Source organism: Typopeltis vanoorti, chromosome 15 (assembly GCF_054136105.1).
Source record: "Typopeltis vanoorti isolate ZY-2024b chromosome 15, IOZ_Tvanoo_1.0, whole genome shotgun sequence".
Taxonomy (NCBI): domain Eukaryota; kingdom Metazoa; phylum Arthropoda; class Arachnida; order Uropygi; family Thelyphonidae; genus Typopeltis; species Typopeltis vanoorti.
The window spans coordinates 40,882,581-40,909,547 of record NC_143563.1 but is presented as its reverse complement, the minus strand read 5'-3'; the positions used below and the strand labels follow the sequence as shown (position 1 = coordinate 40,909,547).

General features: G+C 35.4%; 1 protein-coding gene across 3 annotated transcripts; it reads left to right on the top strand.

The window, feature by feature from the left end:
- Positions 1 to 633: 633 nt before the first annotated feature.
- LOC150098687 (uncharacterized) lies at positions 634 to 23,048 on the top strand. Of its 3 annotated transcripts, none has more exons than XM_090405140.1 (2): positions 634 to 770; positions 20,580 to 23,048. In XM_090405140.1, the coding sequence occupies exon 2, from the start codon at positions 20,909 to 20,911 to the stop codon at positions 21,791 to 21,793; it is 885 nt and encodes a 294-aa protein (XP_090261266.1). In that variant the 5' UTR covers positions 634 to 770; positions 20,580 to 20,908; the 3' UTR covers positions 21,794 to 23,048. The 3 variants fall into 3 exon arrangements, with proteins under 3 accessions (XP_090261266.1, XP_090261267.1, XP_090261268.1); XM_090405141.1 differs by lacking the exon at positions 634 to 770 and adding an exon at positions 785 to 954; XM_090405142.1 differs by lacking the exon at positions 634 to 770 and adding an exon at positions 8,677 to 8,795.
- The last annotated feature ends 3,919 nt before the right edge of the window (positions 23,049 to 26,967 follow it).

Below are 26,967 nucleotides of genomic sequence, written 5' to 3'. Positions count from 1 at the left end.
CACAGTGGTCTGATGTGATTTTGGACCTCTTATATACACCAGAAATAGAAAAATATTCGATACAGTAATATTTTTGGGTCAGCCGTTTCTGAATGGCTAACGGTGGAGTTTAACAGGCTCAAAAAGTTAGATAGGGCTCAAACTGCTTAGCGTACTCCCTTTGTGATAAAAGACGTTAGAGAATTTATTTTATTTATATTTTATGAATTCCAATTTTTAGGTCTTTAAAATTGGAATATTTAGGTCTTTAAAATAAATATTCGTGATGGTAATTAGAAATGAAGATGGAGTGACGAAGTATCGAAATTTGTGGGAAATGAGCGGTTATCCATAGCCAGGAATAGAGAGAGATGGAGGTGGCCTTTGTCCAGCAGTGGACTGAAAATGGCTGAAGAGAGAAACGTGTGTGTGATAGGAATCCGCTTGTATCGCTAAAGGAATTTGGATGCCAAGAATTTTATAAACTGCATAAATGCGACAGTTTCATATATACAATAGAAATATAATATAAAAAAAAAGCACTCTAAAAATAATAAATGATCCATGCCCTGAATTTCCCTTTAAAAGTAGAGATTAAATAATTACTTTACTGCTGCTGTCAGAGGGCATTGTCTCATTGCAAAAGAAGCCGAACTAGTTCTCGCTTTGAGAATTATAGTAGTTTTGTGCTTGTTGACGTGGCATGCAAGCTGGGAGTTTCGAGGTGTTTAAATAAAATGCTTAATTTCAGTTTTTATACTTTCTTTGTTAAGTGAAACACATCATTCTCGGTAAGTTTGGCGACTGTATCATTACTTTCTTAATATGGCAGTTAAAAGTGAACGAATAGAGATGTCGCGTCGCACTATTTCGGCTGCTTCTGTCCTCCATTGTCTTTAGAAGGTCGCTAGATTGCCAGTTAACTGTAATATCAATTTGTAAGGTTGCCGAAACTTGTGGATGGATTTATATATGGTAATCTCAAATACTTTTATTTCCCCCCCCCCCATAGAATATTACTGTGCGTTATATAAATATAGGCAAAATCATTGTTTAACCAGTTGTTTACAGTACGTCTAGGAATGAATTGATTCTTCCGTGAAAAGTTTATATTTTTACTTTGAAAAAAAAAATAAAAATAAAATGCTTCGTGTTATAGGAAAACGTGTGGAGACGAAGATCAATAACTGCTGTCATTTTGGAGTATCACAATCTTTTATTGCACAGCAATAATTCGCTTTTGCGTTATGTAAGCCTGCCAAGACTCATGGAAGTATCCACGTCTCACCTACTTAATCCTCCAACTACACAGGTCATTACTACCGTCAGCACAACACCATCTACTGCCTACCAGCAATAGTATATTTTGTCTCTAAATTGTGTGCTCTCTTGAGTGATTTGTCTGTGTGCTGGATAAAAAAATCCAAGTTTTCTGGAGGAGAAAAAACCTGTTAGCCTAACTCACCTTTAATTGAAGAGGCCTATAAAGATTCCTCTTATCACAGCAAGCAATGAAACTCTGGTCTTGTCCAAGCAAAGGGTGCAGTATCCTGTTTTTCCAGTTTTGTTACAGAGGCAATTAATATGAAATTGAACTTCATTGGAATATGTTTTTGGAATAGACTGATGAGATTAGCAGTGGAAATTTTAATTTGCAGATTGAAGTATAAATGATTTCAAATGTTCCTTTCGAGTAACCCAAGAATTGATATTATTAAGAGAGACCTACATGGAGTCAGGAACTCATTGAGGGAAGCCATACTATTTGCACCAGTTGTCATACCTGTTCTTGAATTCATTCATGCTATTGTCCGACCACATAGTCTGGCAACCTGTCAAGAAGAGTCTATTCATGCTGAAGGGGAGAAAGAAATAAAAGATGTACGAATTGGTTACAAACACATGAAATCACGTGCTTTATATGTAAAATTTTCCAACTATTATACAAGCAAAATAGTTCACTTTAAAACTACAATGTTCATAAAAGAAAAGTTAATTTTACGACGTGTAATAATAAACAACCCATCCCACAAGATGGATTGATTACCCTATTATGGGAATGGATTCTCCTTCTGACATGCACAGAAGTGTCAAAGGGTCTTGCATCTGTGGGCGTGCAGTACTTGCACAACATCCAACAGTAATCCATTCCAAACATGCCCCATTCTATTAGAGAAAAATCTAGCCCTCACCTCCTTTTGATAGCATTTATTCTCAACTTCCAAGGATGACCCTGCATCCTTTCCCAACCCTCCATAAAATTAACAATTTCATATACTGAAATTGTGTATAATCCTTTCAGAAGTTTGTAAGTCTCAATCATATCACCCCTCTTTTTCCAGTTTGCTAGTGTCTGCAACCTACAAATTCTCAATCTATCTTCATAATCAGTATTCCACAATTAAAGAAAACTTAGCTCTGGAATACATTATCTGACAATTTGCCACTGAAAGTATTTTAATAAATCAGCATAGGTAGTAGCATATACAAATAATGTTGAGAACTAAATAGAAAGCAGATGAAACATTATCATCAAAATTCCATGGAGTCAAGATTTGTGGGCAGTCCTTATTGCACACCTAGCTCATCAAAATGTCTTAAAATGCCTACCAGATTCACAAGTAATGCATTACCGTCATCTCTAACTTTCCATACAAAAAAAAAAAAAAAAACTCCTGCTGACACCCTCCTTTTACAGCTTTCAGAGGTAGATTTCTTTTCTCTCCCTCCCCATTTTATGAAAAACTTATACCAGATTAATCTTGTAGTCTCTTACCAATTTGTCGTTTATATAATCTTTCTCCTCTTATCCACTATTCTCTGCAAATTGCATTTTCTCTTAATGTGAAGCTTTCCTTGCCAGAAAGCACCTTAACTGTCTCTGAACTCTCGCCTTAATATATTATCTCCATTTGAAAATCTGGTGACAAAATCTGTACATAGTATCCATGTAGTTTGATCATGACCTTATAACCTCCTTACATATGCAAATCAGTGTCCACTGCGTCATTGCCATAATCAGTTGTGCTGGTCTTGGTTTTATCAGTGTATCATCTAAATTATAAGCTTATACACCATTGCCCCTAGATCCTTCATCTCTATGCCTAAGATATCTTCTCTGACTACACTAAATCCTATCTTTGCTTTCCAAATTTAAAAAATAAAAACTCACACTTTACAACATTAAGAAATTGACTTTCTCCACTCACCCAGGCTATTCCAGCTGTCTTATAGAACTGTAATAGCTGTTCTTCCCAGCTTTACATCATCAGCCAATAATTGCATATTCCTGTTGAAATCATATAATATATAAAGTTAAAAGTGGGAGTTCCATATCAGATCCTTGGGTACACTACTAGTGACATTCCTCATCCAGGATCTTGTGTCCCCTTCCCCATATGCAACTGCAATATCTGGCACAGTATGGTTGTCATTCTACTATTTGTTCCAGTTTAATTACCAACTTGTAATATGGCAGTCGCTCAAAGGCATTTGCAAAATCAGAGTATACTACTGTTGTGCATCTACCATGTTCAGTATGTTTATCACCTTTATTGCAATAAGTGAATTGCTGAAATAATCTCCCTTTAGTGAGCTTATGCTCTGTTATAGAAAATGTTGCTGCTGCTGCTGTCAACCCAATTCTTTTCCTTTGTCCTTTGATAACCTCTCCAGCAACTTAACCACAACTTATGGTGCGCACACACACAAATGGTTTATAATTCAAACCCTTATCACCTTTGTGAAGCAGAACGAATTTGCCCTCCAGAAACTCCTTTGGAACTTGGCCAGTTTTAAGATTCATTAAAAAAAAGTACAAATCAGTTCAGTCCCTAGAACATTCCCTCAAAACACATGGTGATTTATCATGATAATGACTCAATTTCTCATATACCTCCTTACCCCTTTGCTCACCATCACTCCTTCCCCCCCCCCTTCCTGCTGCACTCAAGCTCTGCATGGTGGCATGTTCATGCAGATAAAATACCTCGCAGTTTTCCCATTTAATATCTCACTTGCATCCTCTGCATTGCATGTCATTCTACCATTTTCACCAATTATCTTTCTATTATCATTCTTTCTTCAGCAGTGGGCTGGTTAGGTTTTTCGAAGAAAAGGTGACTACCTTCATATAATCCTAAAATTTTTGGTAAAAGTTCAAAAGGAAAACCATGAGCAAGATGGAAAGGCTAAGTTTATAATAAATTTAGTTTAATACTTTATCCCAGTGAGAGCAAACAAAGTTTGTGCCTGAAAATATCTTCAGGACTGAATATAGTGTTGTACTATCTTACCTGGGTAAGTAGTGCAACACCAGGGCAACTCCTAGCATAGGTGGAGCAAGCTATCAACACTCCTATCCCAGTATCTCCCAGTTGTTGATTTCTTCACAGTACAAACAATACCTAGAGAGGAGGGAAAATAAATTGTTTCTTGAACTTACTAATCTTTTGCTGATTTTCTATCCAGCATCTTCAGACAAATAACTGTGACAAGCACTACACTAAAACATTACAAACAATTCAATTTGGAACTAAACACAGATGCTTACATAAGAGCTAGAAACTTATCCAGGATATTCAGTTACTGGTATTTGTAAAGAACTGTTCTCAAAATAATAGTTATATATGAATGGTTTTTACATATTGTATAATCCGAAAGCCCAGGTGGATTTTTTTTTTTTTTTTCTCCCATATGATACAGCAAGTTGGGTGCATATCATTTAGTTGAATGATTAATTCCTGTATAGGCCAGTGATGGTGGACCATTTTATATAGAATGCCAAACTACAAAAATATGGAACATTTCCAGTAGTGTGTGTGTTTATATATGCATAGGGTGGACCATGAGTCACAAAGGTGTTTGAACAAACCCCTTTGTGAGAAACAAAGCTTGTGCATGAAGTAACTTCACAGCTAGGCTACTTGCATATAGAGGCTGATGACATCACATAATCCAGAACTAGCATCATGGGATTTGCGGTGAGACTAGTAGGAACCATGTGTGTGGTTAACAACAGTTAACTTTAACTTTTCTAGAAAAAATTTAGTTTGAGTATTGTGAATTATTAGTATAAATAATGTGCCAATTAATGCAGTTTACCAACAACCAACATGGAATTCTCTTTGACTTTATAATCAAAACAAATGCAGATGAATCATATCAAATAGTTTATTCTCGTAGACAGGCTTATACGTTGGTTATGCATTATTAAAACACTTAAGGAATTGAACAACGTAGTTAAGGTTATAAATTAAATTAAACTTTAATAAATATTTTCCGATATTTCGGCAACATCACGTTGCCATCTTCTAAAGGAACTTACAAAAAAAGTTACGTGCACGTAGGCACTACAACACAGAAACTGGGAATGAAGAGATGAAGCTATTGTTCTCCTAACAGTCCTGATGGTGCCCTCTAGCGGGCTAAGTAGGTGTTCTTGGCCGTTGGGCTGAAGGTCTGCTGATGTAGGCCTCCCAAATTTGGGGCAGTCGCATACAACCAAATTTGTTGAGGTTTGGAGAATTTCTTAGGGCTGAGGCTGATTCCATAAAGTAGTCTTTCAAATTTGTATTTGCTGCGGTGTATCACTGTAGCTTTCTTCCACCGTATTCTGTGGCATGTATCCAGAGCATGGTCCGCAAGCCCAGAATGACTGTATTTGTGAAAACGGATGTAGTCCTTGTGTTCCGAAATTCTGATATTCGCTGTCCTGCCTGTTTGGCCAAAGTAGGACAGTTTACAACTGCAAAGGACATGGTAAACACCAGGTAGGTCTAGGGGAAGTGGTTGGTCTTTAGTGGAGCGGATAAGGGATGCCAATTTTTTGTAAGGTTTGTAACAGGAGATCAGGTCATGTTTTTTTAAGATCTTGGTAATCTTTTCCGAGGTGCCGCGGATGTAGAGAATGGTGATGGATTTAGAGTAATCCTTGTTGTGGAGGGGGGGAGGGGATCTGTGGTTTGTAGGTTCTAATATTTTTTGGGGGGGTAGCTATTGGCTGAGAAAGTGTTGAGGATGTGATTTAGTTCTGTGTTTAGGGCCAAGTTGTTTGAACAGATTAGTTTAGCCCTGTTGTATAGTGTTTTCACTACTCCGTATTGTTGTGAGGGGGGGGGGGGATTGTTGGTGAATGTATCTGCCTGTATGGGTGGGTTTTCTGTAAACTGAGAAAACCAAGGTTCCATTAGGCTGGTGGGTGACTAGTGTGTCTAGGAAAGGGAGGCTGTTGTTTTCCTCTTTTTCCAGAGTGAATTTGATTCTGGGGTGTTGGTTGTTTAAGTGTGTTAAGAAGGAGAGAAGTGTTTCAGAGCCATGTGGCCAAATAGCGAACACATCATCAACGTAGCGAAGCCATATGGTTGGTTTTTGTGGGGCAGAGGCTAAGGCTTTTTCTTCAAAGGTCTCCATAAAGAAATTGGCCAAGGGTGGGGAGAGTGGTGAACCCACTCTTGTAGAATTTTCCCTGCCAAACGAAATAGCCCGAGTTCATTGTGAACTGTAATAAGGCTGAGATATCGGGAGAAAATTTAGCTTGGATTAGCTCTAAAGTTTCCTTGAGTGGGACATTTGTAAATAAAGAGGAGACATCAAAGCTGACCATTATGTCAGTATGTTGGAGTGTAACGTTTTCTATGCTGGCTTTGAAATGGGCTGAGTTTTTTTATGTGTGATGGTGTTTTTTGTAACTTTTTGTAAGTTCCTTTAGAAGATGGCAACGTGACATTGCCGAAATATCGGAAAATATTTATTAAAGTTTAATCAAATAGTTTGCCTTATTAAATAGTAATTAATTTGTGTTGCTTAGTGATAAATGAAATGAGGTGTCTGGCTTTAACACCTACTTTAAATGTCTGAATGATCTTTCTCACTTTTCTCAAATTCACTATTTAGTTTAGAAAAGAACAGATTGGGATTTGATTGTATTAGGAGCTAGTCATTTCTTTTCAGCAAATATACATCCAGCAAATTGTCTTTACATATTTTATTGGGATGTCAACCGGTATTGACATAGATCATAGTATTCTGTTATCACTAATGGTTTACCTTCTTCATCTGTTTGGGTTGAGTCAAATAAATATTCAGAGATATAGGGGGAGAGGAATTGGTAATAGTGTCATATGTCTAGACCTCCATAGAGTAAATGTACTTGCCAAGAAGTTATTTAAAAAAAAAAAAAAAAAAAATTTAGCTAACATCTTTTATTCCCATATAGGGAGTAGGCAAGACTGTTTTAGCCCTATTTAACTTTTGGAGACTGAGTGGGCAGTTTAATTTCTACTGGTAGCCAATCAGAGATAACTGGCCCAAGGCTATCACTAATTAAGCAGCACACAGTGAAGAGATGACTAACGAGTGCCGCCATTAATTAATGTCTGAAAATAGTGTGGGTTCTACGGTCTCTTTTCTTCAGTTTATAGGATGAAAAATCCACTTGCCGATGCCAGCGATAGACTAACTCTGGAATCGGTTCAAAAAAGGCTTAGAAAAATTATTCTTGTTTAATCAGGATCAGAGATGTGGACAGAGGTGAGTTCAGAGGGCATATTGCAAAAGTTGGCAAAATAGTTCAAAGGATTACTTAGATGTTAAAACACAAGCACACAGATTTGGTCAGCAGGGTTTCTTGGGGATCATGTGGTGGTAGTGAGGATTCAAAAACAAGTGACCAAGCTGGTGACAGATCTGTAGAATGCTCCCTTTGAGGATGTGTGGGTCACAAAGTTTAGCTGATAGGCAGAGAAGAGGGAACATGATAGAAACTTTTAAGATATTAAAGAGGTTTTATTAAATTGAAGCAAAGGAAATATTTCAATATATCACATAGTAAGAGAACTAGGAGTCATCCGTGAAAGTTAGTGAGGATATGTGGACTTCATTTTTTGTGTAGGTCGAGTGAAATGGATTGTCAGAATTTGTTGGGTTTTTTGACAGTAAATGAGTTTAAGGAGAGATATGATAGGTTTTGTGTGTGTGTGTGTGTAAACATTAGTATCGGTCTCCCACAATGAATCTTCAGACTCCATGGAAAGAAACATATAATAATGAAGATCCTTTTACCTAAGCAAATATAGTTTACACAAGAAGTATCTTCACGACTATGCTACTTCTATATAGATGCTGATGACTTCACATTAATTGCCTTAGTATCTCATTATGCTAGGCATTAAGGGAGGATTATTACCTAGACTTGTTTCTAACTTTATTGAGGTCTTTAGTGGTAGCCAGACCCATGAAGATACCAAGGTTGAGTTAATACATGACATATTTCTAACATATAAGTAAGAAAAAGGTTTATAACTTTATTAATCTGGATAAGAGAGAATTGCAGAGAGTTTTATAGTGACCCTCCCTTAATAATTAGTGCTATGCATGTCTGAAAGGAAGTATGCTTTGCAGGGCCGCCGAGAGGGGGTGACATCTGAGACTTTTGTCACAGGCCCCGACGTGTCACATAACTGTTTATAATGCATGGTTTTAATTCTCGTAATAATACAACAATGATAAAGGATAATGGCATATCAAGAATGATACTGTGTTTTGTTTTAGATAAACTGCTATGCTCTTTAGCTCACTGTGAGTGTCCAGAAGACGCCGATTCTCTCGGCGGGGATCACTGTAGTTATAGCGGGTGATGACGTCAATAGGCATTCGTGCCAGGTTGTTGCAGTCGGCTGCGCTAGCGCTGACTAGTAATTGTATTCACAGTAATGTTCCCTGCCAGAATGCTTCATTCTTGTTAGTATTTTGATAGACAAAGGTTTTGTGATTGTTTGTAAAGTGTGCAACTGTAGGCCATGCGCTAAAAAATAAAAGTAAGTATTCTTATTAATTAGATTTTTTATTATTAAAATTATATTTTTTATAATAAAAATTTGACCAACAGAAATGTATCATCATAAATCTGGAAATTAGAAACGAAAGGAGAAAAGGGATCGTGAGAAGGCAAAAGAAGATTTAAAAAACAAGCATTTACTACTGAAATGTTTGAAGATGGAAGAACACCAAGATATTGAAATTTCAAGTAAACAATGTGCTAATAGTTTAACTGCTGACAAAAGTAATAAACACTCTTCTTCACCTGGACCTGCAGCAGATAACTCTGAAGTGAACACTAAAATAGATGCTAGGGACAATTTAAACCTTGACGATAAAGAAAAAAATTTGTTTGGACATGGAATTGAAGCAATAATCAGCACTACAACCAATGCAGTTGGTAACAATTAGTATATGAAGAATTTTCTTCAACTGTAAGTGAAGCTGAAGCGACTACCAACTTAGAAGCTACCGAGGTTATAAATTACGAAGATCCAGATACTTGGCTAGATTTCTTTAGTGATGTAAATCGACAATTAATAGTTGTTGAATGTAGTGGGCGTAAGTGCAGCTAAATGTTGTTCAGAAAATACAATATATTTTGGAAACTTGGAGAGTTTATTTGCATTTTTTAGCTCAAGCCCAATGAGATAGTAAATTTTATTAGAAAAAACTGGCTGTTCTCTTCATGGTCTCTCTCAAACTCGCTGGAGTTGTAGAATCGATGCGGTTCGAATGGTTGCTCAGAAGCTTCCAATTATTTTAAAAGCTTTAGAGGATGTAATTTTGACTGGGAAATTATCAAATGAGGGTCATTCTGAAGCTGTTGCTCTAAAACGATATTTTTCAAGTTTCAAAGCAATACTTTTTGCAACAATCTGGTTTAAAATTTTAGCTTCCATTGCCGAACGAAATAAAATATTGCAATCTAGTATCATATCGATTAATATTGCAACAGCAAATGTTGAGTCTCTTCTGAAAGAACTTGGAATTTTAGAAATAAGTGGCAAGATGTTCGCTCTGAAGCTACACTTGTTGCTATTGAATTGGGTATAACCCCAAATGTCGAAAAACGGTCAAAAGCAAAGAGAATAAAGCTAGCAGATGAAGAAAGTGCAGATGGGGATGATACACAAGGCATTTAAAAAAAACTGTATATTTTGTTTTACTGGATACAGTTATTTCCCAACTTCACATGCGTTTCACATCTTAAAAAAAACATTCAGAATTTATTTTCACCAATATTAAATTTTCAAACAATGAATCATCGAGAAATTTCTGACTCGTGCAATAATTTAATAAATAAATATTCGAAAGACTTAACATCATCTCTGAAAGACTAAATCTATCACAAAAAAGATTTATAATGCCACGTTTAAAGATGTTATACCAGGACTATATTTATTAAATACCATTTATAAATTTCAACTTCACGGTGTTTTTCCTGAAATATGTACTTCAGTCAGAATTTTTTGCACAATACCAGTTACAGTTGCTGATGATGAAAGAGCATTTAGTAAACTTTCAGCAATGAAGAGCTTCAGTAGATCATCAATGCTCCAGGAAAGATTAAATGGCCTAGCTTTGCTATCAATAGAACATGACCTAGCAATAAAAATTAATTATGACGAGGTGATTAAAAATTTCGCTAACCATAAAGTGAAGAAGGTTGTTGAAGAAGCTTAGAAATGGAGGAAAGAGTGCTGTAAAAGGAGTTAGAGATGATAAAGGTTACATGAAGACAGGAGAAAAAGATATCCTTGAAGTATGGAGTAATTACTTTGAAAATTTGCTAAATGAAACAAGCAATGATAACACAGTGGTAAAAAACACTGAACAGGCATACAGTCAGAAAAAGCAATCAAAGGCTTGAAATGTGGAAAGGCAGCAGGAGTAGATGATATTTGACCAGAAATGCTGAAATATGGTGGTATAAAAGTCTTTCAGTGGCTGCACTGCATAGTTCAGAAGGCCTGGACAGAGGGATGAATTCCTGATGATTGGAGTAGAGCTGTAATAGTAGCCATATATAAAAAGGGAAATAAAACAATGTGAAAATTACAGAGGTATTTCCCTGCTGAGTGTTCCTGACAAGATCTATGCAAGGATACTTGAGAAACGTGTGGACAGACTTGTGTGTTTGTCGAACGTGTTTATTTTTTAACGGTATATATTACAATACAGAAACTAAGTAATTAATTTATTAACTTATTGCTGATATTTCGCTGGTGTTATAACCAGCATCTTCAGAGCACAAAAACATAGTTTGTCACAATTCGCGAGACTATAATAACGTGTAATCAACGGACTAGTTAAACAAAATTGTAGCAGCAACACAAAGACTAGAGTCCTGATTTTTGGTGCCCTCTATCTGGAAAAAAAAAAAAAAAACTAGTTTTTTTCTTAAGATGACTGTCTCCCAGATCTTAGGCAAGTTTATACAGCCATATTTGTTGAGATTTGGAGTGTGTTTCAGAGCTTCTGTTGCCTCTAAGAACAATCTCTCTGACTTGTAAGAGCCTCTGTGTAGTACTTTTGTGCTTTTCCAGTTGATCCTGTGTGCAGGGGTATCGAGAGCATGGTCTGCTAGGCCCGACTTGCCATAGTGATAATTCTGGACGTATCTTTTGTGTTCGCTGATGCGGATGTTCACAGTTCTTCCTGTTTGACCGTAATAGGCTTGATTACATGAGCAGGGTACTTGGTAGACTCCTGGATGTGATAAAGGGGGAATGCTGTCCTTGGGTGAGTAGATAAGGGTTGCTAATTTGCTACATGGTCTGAATGTAGTGCATAGTTTATGTTTATTAAGAATTCTTGAAATCTTATCGGATGTGCCTTTAATGTATGGGATGGTGACTGTTTTCTATTTGTTTGTATATTTTCCCTTTCCATGTGAAATATCCTGCATGTATTGTGAATTTGAATAGTTCAAATATATCTGGGGGGAAGTGTGACCTCAGTAGATTTCAGCTACTTAGGTATGATTTTTACTGAAGATGGTAAATTAAATATGGAAATAGACAACAGAATCAACAAAGCTGGTATGTAGGAAGTGAATTGAATAAATTCATATGGAATAAGAGAGAAATTAGTCAGAACACTATAGCTGTATACAAGTCAGTGTTCAAACCAATTTTTACTTATGGATCTGAGATCTGGGTCAGAAGTAAAACACTTGACCAAAGACTAGAGACCGCAGATATGAGAGCCCCGAGAAAGATTAGAGGCATGAACAGATGGCATCAATGGGAATATCATATTAAAAACGAGGATATTAGGAAAGAACTTGACATTGTCGGTATCCAGGAATACATTACCAGAGCTAATCTCAGGTGGTATGGTCACTTGAACAGAATGGGCGAGGAAAGATTAGCAAAACAACTGTTCTCTGCCAGGTTGGCAAGAAACCGATCCAGAGGAAGACCAAGATATAGGTGGATTGATACGGTACAATCTGCCTTTTCATTCTCATCATCGGACTCGAGTAACAAATTCGCTGAATCTCTTCAGCATCTGATGGATTATCCAATGGAAATATTTTTCCAGCCATTTTCAGTGGTGAATAAAGGAAAAAAATAAATAAATAAACCAATACCATACTGACATTGGAGGTCGCTGTATCTCAGATACAATTTACTATGAAATATCACATGCCTTTGCATAACGCATGTTAAACCAAAATTGACCGTATAAACAGTGTAGAATATCACTCATAATATATGCATGTGCAGCTACTCATGACCTCCAAGCTACACCGGATATGTGTAAGAATATTTATATTAAACAATTTGTTTGTATCTGTCAGATCAGCCGTGTCCTCCACAGGGTTAAATATAGATACAAATACAAAATTGCAAATTAATATAATACTTCTAACATAAAAAAAATATTAAAAAAATCAGCTAACACCTATTTGTTCCCGTATAGGGAGTAGGTGGAGCCGTTTACCTTATCTAACATTTGGAGAGTGAGTGGGCAGTTCAATCTCCACTGGTAGCCAATCAGAGAGATAGCTGGCCCAAGGCTATCACTGATTCATCGGTGCGCAGGCGGCAAGCTAGTGCCGCCATCTCGTGGTCCCTAACACAATATTTTTAATGTCTGAAATAATGTGGGTTATAGGCCGATTTTCTTGAGTTTACGGGACGAAAAACCCAAGTTCCCGGGAGAAAAAAACTGCTAGCCCATGCCAGAGATCAACTAACTCGGGAACCGGTCGAAAAAAAGGCTTAGAAAAATTTCCTCTAGTCAGCAACTAGATTTGAACCACCAAATCCTTTCTGCGTGTAGTCAAGCGCCGTAGAGTGCAAACGCCACTTCTACTGTGCAACACAGGCTCTCTCATAGTTCAATTTAAGATAACATTAGGTTATATGAGCGATGAAAAAACAGTAGGCCTATTCAGCTTGTTACATAAATGCAGAAAAGAAAAAAATGGAAATACAATAAATGACAAAATAAATAACTCAAATTCCTTAGTAAATTTCTAATTTGACTTATTTAGACTGTAGAAAAATTGAAAAATTTTCTTATTGATATTTGAATGAATATGTAAAATCTAAAATAATACTGTACTTTTTAAAGTTAGACAAACAAGCATTTACTCATATCAGTAAATTAAATTTGAAATATAACTAGTGAAATGTACAGGAAAGTGCACAAAAATATTGGGGGCTTACCCTTAGGTAACAGTTGCAGGTCTACATTAGTTTAAATTAAGGGGATATTAATCCCACATTGTTTTAAAACTGAATAAGAAACTCAAAGATTGGAATCAGAGAGTTTCATGCCGAATATAGTAAACTATAAAAGTATTGGCGATTACTAGCGTGAGCTAATACAAGTAGTCCTAGTACGTAGTACAGTCTCGGGCAACTCGCAGCAAAGGTGGTGAAGTTCTGATTGCTATTCTTGGTATTTTCCATAATGTAAAAACACATTTCCTAGGAAGGAAATGTATGCTGTTATTACATTCTGGTGGGAGGTCACTATCCAGGCTGGTTTCAGCCTTTTTTGAGGCTTCATCAGTGAGTAGCTAGACCAAATAGATACCAAAGGGTATAGCAAAAATAACTTATCTGCTATACGAGTTCTCAAAAAGGTGCAACCATTGAAGCCTATTGGCTCTTTATATTTAAGATCTACAATAGTTTTCACAACTCTTCCTTCAATTTGTCTGTCTCTGCATGAAGTCTCGGAAATTGGTGGTGGACCACAACTATTTACTGTCAGCAAAGATGAGATGTTTTCAACTATGAGCGCATTTCTTGTTGGTGTCACAATACTGTTCATAATGCTGAACCTCCACTCGCACTGTGCATTGCTCACTGGTATTGATTCAACACACTTCAGAAGTTTCTTCATGGCATCTGACACATGCTTACCTCCACTGTGCTTAAAATCCCTGTAAGATTGAATGACCTCACAAAGAAAACAAATCACACAGCCTCTTTCAATTCTTGTTCACCCTAGTCCATGGCAATATCATCCGGCCAATACTCAGGTAAAACTACTTTCATTATTTCTAAGTACTTTGTCTGTATCTGTCATGTACCGACTTGTCAAATTTGTGATTATAATCTCATAAAATTGTCCTTTATTTATTTCCATTGTGTTGTTCCTATCCCCAAATACTTTTAAGGAACTCCTTTGAATTGATTTGCTTCTATAACTTTCTGAACTTCTCTCTAGTAAATACTTCCTCCCTCTTTATGATCTTTAAATACTTCTCTTGTTCTGTACAGGAGTTGGTTTGCTCTAGGTAACACCACGGTTTGTTTTTGCAAAGATCCTGAGAGGCTAGAAAGCTCAGATAACGCATCCATCATTATTCCTAAATTGTTTATGAAGTATGTTTCTTCAACTTTACTGACTAGCCCTTGAAATGTTGCCCTTTTTTTACTATCTCGATTTCCATCATGAGCTGCATGTGTAAAGAAACTGTGCAATGATGCATAGTTATTCCAAATAGAATTCACAGCCCCAAAAACTAGATGCAACCCAACAAGTTGACAACATCCCACTTTGGCGAAACTTCAGAACAACCGTTCTGCACATTTCTTTAATTCATGTGAGTTCTTTGGAGTCTTACTAAAAGTTGAACATTCCTTATCAAGAAATACCACAAAATGATTTGTTGTCGTAATATCTTTCATTGAATCATGCACAGCAAGTTCTAAGCAATGATTTATACAGTGCCGTGTTAAAATTGTTGGAAAAATCTTCTTTCATCAATGTTACTAAACCTGCTCGTTTTCCTACCATAACTGAGGCCCCATCCATACATAATCCAATTAGAATTTCGTGCAAGATTTCTTTTTTCCTTTTCAAGACATTGTTTTGGTGCTTTCTAATTGAATTAAATCAAAGAATAGTGTTATAATTAGAAGAAACACACGTATAAACCACAGTGAAAATTATTTATTGTAAATATTTCATCCTAAGTATCTTAGGACATCATCAGTACAGTAGTTAAACAAAAATTAGGAATAACATACAGTTAGGGCACATGATTACAATAGAATCTCATGAAAACGTGCATAACATGCTAAAATAGTACAAAAAGAAAAAAAAAAAAACGTTAATTATTTAACACAATTTTGTATGATAATTTCCCATACTTTAGGAATAGTAAGAACGTCATTGTGGTTTAGGTTTGGTCTGTGTAGTAGGGCTTCAGAACTTTCTTTGTATAAACGTTCATGTTTAAATAAAGATCTATGTAAAAGTTTAGCCTTTTCCCAATGGATCCTATGGTTTGGATTTTCAATTCCGTGTTGAGAGAGGCCAGATTTCTGCGGTTTAAGAAGACAAATGTGGTCTTGATGTTCCGAGATGCATTTCTGAACAGACCTACCTGTTTGTCCAAAGTAAGATAATTTGCATGAGCATGGAATCTCATAAACACCAGGTAACATCAAGGGTGAGAATTTGTCCTTAGGATAAGGTAATAAGTTGTAAATTTGGTTGATAGGTTTGTAAGTAGTGGCAAAATTGTATTTCTTCATAATTTTAGAAAGACGTTCTGAGATGCCTTTAATGTAAGGTATGGGGACTTACAAACCTCTCAACCAAATTTACAACTTATTACCTTCTCCTAAGGACAAATTCTCACCCTTGATGTTACCTGGTATTTATGAGATTCCATACTCATGCAAATTATCTTACTTTGGACAGACAGGTAGGTCTGTTCAGAAACGCATCTCGGAACATCAAGACCACATTCGTCTTCTTAAACCGCAGAAATATGGCCTCTCTCAACACGGAATTGATATTCCAAACCATAGGATCCATTGGGAAAAGGCTAAACTTTTACATAGATCTTTATTTAAACATGAACGTTTATACAAAGAAAGTTCTGAAGCCCTACTACACAGACCAAACCTAAACCACAACGACGTTCTTACTATTCCTAAAGTATGGGAAATTATCATACAAAATTGTGTTAAATAATTAACGTTTTTTTTTTTTCCTTTTTGTACTATTTTAGCACGTTATGCACGTTTTCATGAGATTCTATTGTAATCATGCACCCTAACTGTATGTTATTCCTAATTTTTGTTTAAATACTGTACTGATGATGTCCTAAGATACTTAGGATGAAATATTTACAATTAAATAATTTTCACTGTGGTTTATGTGTGTTTCTTCTAATTATGAACGTGCCACAGCTTTCGTTATTTAAAAAAGAATAGTGTTGTAACATCACCATTTATTGCGATATAACTATCAGAACAGTCTGATTTGATATGGATGTACTTTCATCCAGAATAATAAAAATTTTGGTTCTATGGTTTTGTAATGTCTGCAGTTTTGTGTTTCATTTGTTTTGCAATATGATTCACCATCTCATTGCATGTCACATTACTATGTAAAGCATGTCCCACATCTAGCCCATTAAAAATCTGTAGATCAATTAATTTTGAATGATCTATAAAAGCGCGATTATGCTTTGCAATATGATATGCGGTGCGAAACACGCAGCACTTGATTTCCTGAACTAAAGACTTCTGTTCTTCTACAATATGTCGCAATGAATTCCACTTTTACTTATAATTGCTTCTGCACTTTTGTGAGATTCGGTATCTCTATGTTCATGAATTTTCTTTCTGAGTTGCTTTTGTTGGCATTTTTTAGACCCTTCCCCTTTAATATATATTAATCCATTTATCCATTCTGATGCTAAGTGAGTACCCTGATGTGAAGAACTTGCACCTGGGGTCTGTACCTCTGCACATGTTATCACTCCATACCTCTGTCCTTACAAAATAACCAATTATATTTACCTTTAAATGCTGTCCAGCAAGTCGGCAAATCTTTCCTTTCGTTCAACGTATTAATATTATCGCATTCATTACAGACTTCTTTCTCTTCAGAAACTGCACGCAAACTCGTTGTGTACTATCACTGTCATTCGAGCTATTTTTCCGTTTAAAGAAGGTGCCAATGTACTTATCCATAGTTGAAATAGTAGGCCTACATAAGCACAAAAATATTACATGATTTTCTTTGTGCTTCTTACAGTCACGAGCTCTGATAAACAACTGCTAATCTGCTATTCTATTGTTTACTGACAGTGTTGCCAACGAGAAAAGAAAAGAAACAAAATATTGCTATAAATCTTCAAAATTCCACTACACTACTTTGCAATAATGTTTTCTTGTCAATCGCTGCAAGATAACGCATTACAGGAAGCTTCAAACTTCCCTGTCCCTTTCATTACTCGTTCATAATCAGGCGACTGTTGATATTGACTTTATATACGCATTCAAAACTGTAAACAATTGTTGAATAATAACACAATAATTTAGGCATAAGTACCGTAAAGGGAGAAAAGTCACAAAACAAAAAAGTTCTGGGCCGAGCCTCAGAGGGCCCTGGCTGAATTAGGTAAAAGGATTAAACCTGAATACAATTTCTTGGCAAGTATAATTTAATTTTTAGCCAAGAGAAAAATTCTTTCCTAAACTTTTAAAAATTGCAATACTATTATCACCCAGTTATTATTATTATTTGACACCTCCAGGGAATCCAAAGACTCATCGAGGGAGAGTGTGCCAACAGCATTGAACGATTGGTCACATTCCAACTACTGACCGTGCTCAAACTTACTTAACTGAGCCATTAGTAGCAGATGCTCTACTAATCGACCAACCTTTGCCGGCAAATATTCAAATCTTTGTCTAGATATCTGAATGTAGCTGATTATTGCTGACAGAAGGTGTATCCTTCTGTCAGCAATTATCTTTTAGACTTCACATATTTAAATTATAATTCTTTTACTTTTTTTTAAATAGACATATTGCTGTTAAGGTAACCTTTACAACTTTTGCAATTTATCCTCTGAACTTCTGTCCTTTATCTACCAACTCCCTGTGATCTGTTTTTTCTGTATTGAAGTTCCTCCAATGCAGTACTCTATACATTTCACCTTCTCTGACCAAAATGCATGACTTTACACTTTGCAACATTGTCTCTTTTAATCTGACATCAACCAGCTTATTCAAATTCTCTTGTAGCATCACCCTAGAGCTTCCTGCCATGCTATCCAGTTCAGCATCAACAGCATACAACTTAATATCTCCTTAAAACTTGAACTATATCATCATGTAAATGAAACAGCAGTAGTCCCAGAACAGAACCATGTAACTCACTTGTCACCATTCCCTTTCAAGACATTGCACAACTTGAAGTGGATTGAAAAGTTCCATGTTTGGTCTCTAGAATTTATATATACTCGTGTATGTATAAATACATTATTAAATACAAAAATGATAATATATTGATCTCATACTTTATAGGTAGAAGAAACTGTAGCATATCGGTGTTATCTGTGATGTGTATGTAGTTAGAGGTTGGAAGAGAAGACGTTTAATAATTCTCTTGAGAAATGTATTGAATAATAATCCTTGAATTCAGTAATAATAAAAAATAAAGATGTTGCAAGTTTTTCACTTGGTTATACTATAAACTAACGATGCCTAGAAGTTATATTCTTAGTTTAATCCTTTATTCAAATGTAAGCAAACAAAAGTTGCATGTGAATTGTCTTCATGACTGGTCTTATTATATATAGAGGCTAACGACTTCACATTAATTGCCTTAGTATCCCATAATGCAAAACACATCTCCTTTTGGAGGTGTATAATGCTATGCATTTTGACCTTTATTGAGGTGTGTTCCAAGCAGGGATGCCTCTCCAAAAACTCCTGCAATCCCTTAGATCACCCAACAGTGAGTGACCCAAAGGATAATTTAGCTCATTACTGAGCAGTGGTTCTATCGATGACAGGCCCAACCTGCCACCAAGCAGTGCTACTCATATCCCAAAGAAAAGCAGCCACAAAACCACTTCAGCAGACTTCCCACATCAATGGGAGCCAGCCACAGAAGAGATACCAAGGTTGAAGTAATGCAGAAATCATCTTTCTCATGTAAAAATAATGAAAAGGTGTATCACCTTATTAAAATATTCTGGATCAGAGATAACAAAGGCTGCACATGAAGTATCTTCACATCAGTTGCTTTAGTATCCCATAATACAAAGGCATCTTGGCATCTAATTTATAATATCACCAAGTGAAAAAATCTTATGAAAAAAAAAACTGGATTATGGACAAGGTGGTGGGATATAGTCACTGCAATCCTCAACAAGTGTTGCTTTCAAGGTATTAGTAATCAATTTAAGTGGAGAGAAAAAAAAAAACTAAAGAAAAAAAAAATTGTCATTTTACCATCGAATGCTGTGAAATCAGTGTGCCTACCAAAGTGACTGGTCTGATTTTCTCCAAGCAGCAACATCAGTTGTAGTTTTTATATTATATTCATGTTCTTATGCTTTTTATTCTGTATTATACTGCATATGCCAAATGCTAAATAAATATCCCAAGTATTTTGATAATGTGGAAAATATGACCTCTGTTGATTTTGCTCTTGATATCTCCACATATCTCTCTCTCCCCCCCACTCTCAGTAAAGGTTAACTGATTTGGGTAGTGACCCTACCTGCATAATAGTATACATAACCAAAAGGAAATATGCTGGGCATTATGGCATACTAGAACAATTTGATGTGAAGTTATTGTCTCCCATTTATAAGTAACTTAGTCCATGTAGTTGCTTCATGTATAAACCTTGCTTTCTCATGCTTTAAAGCAAAAGATTAAAACAAGAAAATTTCTTGCCGAGTTTCAATTGACTTTGTAATGAAGTGCAAAAACTTACAACAGTCTAGCTTATCCAAGACAAATATTAATAACTTCTCTCTTTCCAGTCTGTAACTGATCAATTCATTACTGTAGATTTTGCAGCATTTTTACATGTGGTGTTTACACACACTGAATTACATGGCATGCAGTCCTTAAGTCCTGTTGGTGGTGGGGGTTAGATTAGTTTGAAATAATTGGGAGGGGAAAATTGACGTGTAGTTAATCAGTAGTGCTGTAATAAATTATGGCAGTTGTTTTTCAGATATTTTCTAATAGTACGTGAAGGTTTGATTTTGAGGTAATCAGTAAAACAGCATATAATGGACATAAGAATGAATTTCATGTGATAGGCAATGTTTTGAAAAGACTGGATATCATATAAGCATGTCTATGTATGTGTAAAATAATTATAGTGAAGCATTTCAAGCCAATGTTTATATTTACACCTCTTGGCTTCTGCTGATTACAGTAATATTTGAAATTGATATACATATTTTCAATTACAATATTTGTTGCATTTATATATGAATATATTATTATGCTTCAGCTTAATTAATCCTTATAATTTTTCAGGTCTAATAAGGAAATGAAGTGATTTTTGTTCTGCTCTGCAACCAAGAAATCAGAAATAGATGATAGTGACTCTTTTGCATTGCCACAACAATAAAAGTTGAGCAGATAAAAAAACATGTACCAAATTATTAGTGAAATATGAAGAATTAGTATTTTATCCCCAAATATTACACCATGAAAAGGTTATTGATGAAATTATGATACTTGAAAAAAAGAAAATTTTTAAAAAATAGCAAACACCAAGTTGAATAAGAATTGTAATTCAGTTGAATTTAAAAATATCATTGTCACAAAGGAATTGTTAGAGTAATTACAAAGAAATATCTTCAATGGATCTTACTACAGAAGAAGTTCCTAATCAGGAGGAGCATAATGAATGTGAAACAAGTGATGAAACAATTTCATGTAATGAATTTAATGAGTATATGTCAATTCAGGGTGCTGCAGGTCAGTACCTGAGCTCAGCGTATAGCCACTCATTTCCAGCAACAAGTAATCTAGGACACCATTCATTAATACGTAATCAAGAGAAGCCTTTCTCTTGCTCAATATGTGGGAAGGCATTTTCACGTTCAGATGATTTGAAACGACATTCATTCCTACATACCAAAGAGAAACCCTTTTCTTGTTCTACATGTGGGAAAGCATTTGCACGGTCTGATATTCTTAAGAAACATTTATTAATTCACACAGAACGAAAACCATTCCTTTGTTCAATATGTGGAAAGTCATTTTCATGTTCATTTAATGTCAAAAAACACTTAGTGGTGCATACTCAGGAAAGACCCTTCACATGCACAGAGTGTGGCAGAGCATTTTCACGATCAGATATTCTCAAAAAACATTTATTAGTTCATACACAAGAAAGACCATTTCTTTGCTCATTATGTGGGAAATCATTTTCACGCTCAAGTCATCTAAAACAACATGCATTAGTGCATACTCAAGAGAAAAATTTCACTTGTTCAACTTGTGGAAGAGCATTTTCACGGATATCCGATCTCAGAAAACATGCATTTGTTCATACAAAAGAAAAACCATTTCATTGTTTAACGTGTGGCAAGTCATTTTCACGTTCTGGTGGACTAAAAGAACACTCTTTAATCCATACACAAGAGAAACCATTCCTTTGTTCCACTTGTGGAATGACTTTTACTTGCTCAGGGAACCTAAAACGACACTCAGTAGCACATGCTCAAGAGAAATTGTCTTGATCAACATGGACTATGGCTACTTAGTGCAGTGGTCTCAGAAAACATAATCATACACAAAGAAACATGGATAGTTGTTTAATGTGGTAATGCATTGTTACTCTTAGATAATCCACAATGATACTAATATCTTAATTAGTGGCAGGGTGCACTTTTTAAAGTTTCTACTGCATTGGTTTCTTTTTTAATTAACCAGTGCATGCTAACATTCTTATTTTGCAAAAGCTGGTCTGCATTTTTGAATAAAAATCATCAAAAAGTTACTAGTATGTGTATTTACTTTAGCCTGTTTTGTTGACAGGATAAGAATGTATAATACAACCCATGCTTGCTAAAGTAAACCCCATTATAGTGAGAACCTGCTATAACAAACCACCAAAAAATCAACCAGGTTATAGCAAACTTTCTATTATAATAGATTTCTTTGGTCCTGTGAATTCACTCTATAGTTAGAGGTTGACCATAATGTGGTCTGAAAACAGTCATAACTAAAAATAAACATATCTTGTTTAATATGTCAAAGAACTTGTCATGCATCAAAATTATGTATTCATTCTTACTGAGAAGTATTTGTACTGTGCTCTTGTACTATGTGTGTAAAAAGCAAACACTGAATAGGCAATTCACTTCCAACATTCCTAATGAGATTGAATTTCTAGAGTGATTTTATTAATTATGGAAACATATCCCCCAGATATATTTTTTTCTTAGTTCCTTCAGCAGAATATTTAGCAATTTAGTTTTATTTGTGATATTTATATGCACGGAAAAATGGAAAGTAAGTTTTTGTTATTCTATATTAAATTCTTCAATGTTATATGCTTCTACAGCTCTGAATGTGTTGCAGTTGGACTACAGTGATTACCACTGACAGTTATTCTTTCCTCCTTTGTCTGAGTTTAATTTTTTTGTTATGTAATATAAATGCTTTTATTCAGCCCTAATGAAATGTGATATTTGAAATATTTTCCTTGGAATAAATTCCTTCAGAAATGGAAATCGGGGATAATCATTGAATGTTTTATCGTGTAGTAGTTACTGTAGATGTTGTGGTGTGTTATTTCAGAATTCTTGAAGTGCAAAATATTTGCTTTGTGTGCTCATGTACAAACCTTTTTGGAAACATTTTTGACACTATTTACTGTAATTACTTCTGTTTTTTTATTTGCAGTCACTTATATTGTGAAATGTTTATATTGAAATGCATTTTTGTCAATATTAAGTACTTTGATTGGCCATTAAATTTATTTTCCAGTTACCAGTGATTCTTCACAATATGTAACACTTAAATGAGCTTATTTTGGGAAACATTCACATTATATGATGGTTTCATTTATTATCATTGTATTATTTATGTAGACATATTGTACCCTGTAATGTAGAATTAGTTAAACTTTGGAAACATTCTGAGAGGACAGGTGTACATTTCAAAATTAGAAAGATTTTTAGAAAAATTAATATCGATTATTTCATTTCAAAAAGCATACTTTCATATTTGTTTTGAAGGATGGTGTTTATATTCCTATATAATATATTCATTCATAGGAATGAATAGTATTCATTCCCTTTGAAATTTAAAAGCATTTCCTTCTTTGTATACAAGCTGCTTTTGTAAATAAATGTAATAGGCTGAGGGCTGCTCAAATGGATATAAACAGTAGTTAGACAAGTAGTTTTCTTAATTTTACTGACATTAGTGCTATTTGCTGTAATTTTCCAATTTTTCTTGAAATTATTAAGAGAGACTTCAGGGTGAGGGACTCATCAAGAGAGACCTCATACTACGCACACCAGCTGTCATGTATTCTTGAATTCATTCACATTGCTATCCAGTGGCAGTCCATTCCAATCATGCATCACTCTAAGAGAGAAAAATCTAAATCTCGCCCTCTTCTTAATGGCAATCATTCTCACGAATGAGAATGAATGCCGTTCTCTTCCAAGGATGGTGTCTTGTCCTTTCCTCATCCTCCATAAAATAAAAAATTCAACAGAAATCCTGTATGATCCTTTCAGAAGTTTGTAAGTCTCGATCATATCACCCTCTCTTTCTCTTGTTTGCTAGTGTCTGCAGTCTACAAATTCTCAATCTGTCATCATAATCAGTATTCCACAACCCTGATTATTATTTTTAACACTCGTCTTTGCACTTTCTCCACTGTATCAGAATCACAAGAGACCAGACCTGTGCACAATAGTCCAACTTTGGTCTTATCAAGGCCTTGTAAAGAGGCAAAATGACATCCTTATCCTTTATATATCAAAGAGTTTGCTTTAGAATTGCAGTTATTTTTTGAGTTTGCAATCTTTGCTACATGGTCCTTCAACTTCATATCCACTAACACTTCAAGATCTCTAGCCTGATCAGTTTCTTCTATCATAATCCCTCCAATATAATATGACATTGGATATCTAATAACACTGAAGTGCATGACTTTGGATTTCACTTCAGTGTCAGTAAATATAATTTCCCATGCCCAGTGAAATGAAAATCATTTCATTCTTCAAGCACTACATGTCATCTGCATTGTTGATTACCCTACCTGTCTTTGCATCATCAGTAAATAGCTGTATGTTGTCTGTCATATCCTTCCAGTGTCTTTAATGTATTTGAATAATAGTGGACCAATGACTGATCCTTGTACACCACTGGTTACCTTAAATCTTGCAGACTCATATCCTGCGTATATCACTGTTTGATATGTCAGTCAGCCATTCTCTTATCCATGCTAAACCCATATTCTCCAGTTTATGCAACAGGCATCCATGCTGTATTCTGTCAAAAGCCTTAACAAAAAAATTCCAAAAGTATCATGGTGTATCCATTCCCCTTGTCTAGCTCAATGGTAGCATTATTATAGAATGTGAGCAAGTTGCTAAAACATGACCTTCCCTTAGTAAACCCATGCTGTTCTTTGCAAAATATAGATTCTCTGTCAACCCATTTCTGAATGCAAGCCCTGATTAGTTGATAGTTGGACACATCAATCTCTTTCCACCACCCTTTTGCAATGGAATTACCATACATTCTTTGCGCTCCTGCGGAATCTTCCGTGTTCTGAGATTCAAATTATATAGCCTGTTTAAAGGAAATAGTTTGTTCAGTTGAACATTCTTTTAGTATTCGTGCTGATATCCCATCAGTTCCTATTGCTGAGTTCTTGTGCAGTTTGTGCAACAGCTAATATCTCCTCCTTATACACCTCAGTTTCTTCATCCAGTGAAGAGGTGGCAGTGAACTAAATGTTGTATACACCAGTTTGATAGCTTTTATCAAAATGGACACTTGTTTGTGGAACAACCTCTTCTGCACATGTCACTCACACCATCTGCATTCAGTAGTTATTCTTTCATATTCATTCTTTCTGTTACTAGCAGAATATCGATAGAATTCTTTTGGGTTGTCTTTAGCTTGCAGAGCTAATTTATTTTCATACTAAAACTTAGCTCTCCATATGATACTTGTGACTCTTCTTGCCTGCTGCTTATATAATTATAACTGATATCCTCCTTATGCACATGGTATTTCTTCCACATAATCTTTTTTTCTTACAAATCTCTTGCTTAATTAGATTACACATCCATTCAAATCCCATCCTATTTATTATTTGAACTCTCGGGACATTCTGATATTGCATCATGTAAGTATTTTTTAAATGCTTCCATGCATGGTTGAAATTCTTCCCATCCAGCAACCAATACCATTGAACTAAAATCTTTATACTCTTTTGGTGGTCATAATTTCCTGCATGTAACCTTTTCTGAATGGAACATTTATAAACTGAGTGCTGCATGATCACTGTCACCAACCAGAGCAGAATAGTTAAGTCTTTAACTGAAACACCCTACTCTTTGCACCAATCTTTATTTGTGATGCATTTCTTCATCACCAGCAACCGATCCACCAGGTCTGTAACAACACCCCACTATATATATATATATATATATATATATATTTGATCTTGTTAGATTCCACCTCGCACCATGTGGCTTCAAACTCACTGCCATATGGAAAACTGTTGCTAGTATTACAATCATAGGTCTCAACATTAACTGGATTCAAGTCATCCAATATCATTAGTAGCACACCCTCTCCTCTCATATCCTTCCTAAAAATACTGTACCCTTTATACTCAATACCAGTTAGTATGTCTGATTCTGATAGCCAAGTCTTACTAATGCATACAATCTGAGGTCCCAACATATTGACAGCAACAAACTCTACCCCTTTGTTTCTGATACTCCTGGCATATATATACAGACATAATAAGCTACCTACTTGTTCTGTTGTATACCCTTGTCTCTAGTCTGTGACATAGTTGGATAACTTGAGAAGTGTTTGAATTAAACTATGTAGGACACATTTCATCATATTTTGAAGATTTAGTGGGATAATTTAGTTTTTTTTTTCTGTTTTTAGTGAATCATGTAATGATATGAGCATTTTTATGTTTGAATGTATTTGGTAAAGCATTCTGGTTATACCTTTTTAGGTGATTACTTTTGCAAATTTCAATAATCCTTAATTGTACTGAAAATGATCTGTAAAGTTAATTTTTGCTTCATTACATGTCATAGTTACAATTTGTAAATAGGGAATCAAACTAAACAAATAGGAATAAGAAAAAGTTAATAAAAAGCTACATACATATAATTATTATATGTAGCTTTCCAGGCTTCTCTGTTTTGAGCCAGTTGAGTTATTTCTCGTGGAGAGAGAGTAACTGCACTGATAAGGTGGTTAATATAATATACTGCCAGAATTGTGTAGTTAGTCTTCCTTTCCATCTTTGTCCATTTGTGGGAGCATATAAAACTAAGATATCAAAGTAGGGAGAAGGAGGATGTCATAGTTGATGTCCAAGCCAATCAACTTGACGTTTGTGGTGGGTTTCTATCAAGGGTATTTGGTTTGCCTCTTCTAAAATAGCAGAATTATGAATATGATCCTTCCAGGAGTAACTGAGTAGCAGGTTTCATTAAAGCTATTAATGATTTTTGGGGTGCTTAAGGGTCAAAGCTGTATAACTGAGTGGAGACCTCCACATAGCCTTTAAAGGAATGCGGGGAACCGACCAGGGCTTGTGATCTTATGTCCAATCCTCACCTCGTGGTGCGCCCTGTTGGGTATCTACCTGGATACTGAACGAACGAGGACGGGCTGGCAATTTTGGATT

Bases quoted from the DNA above. Each gene is read 5' to 3' on its own strand.
- LOC150098687 (XM_090405140.1), top strand. From the start codon at position 20,909: ATGGATCTTACTACAGAAGAAGTTCCTAATCAGGAGGAGCATAATGAA.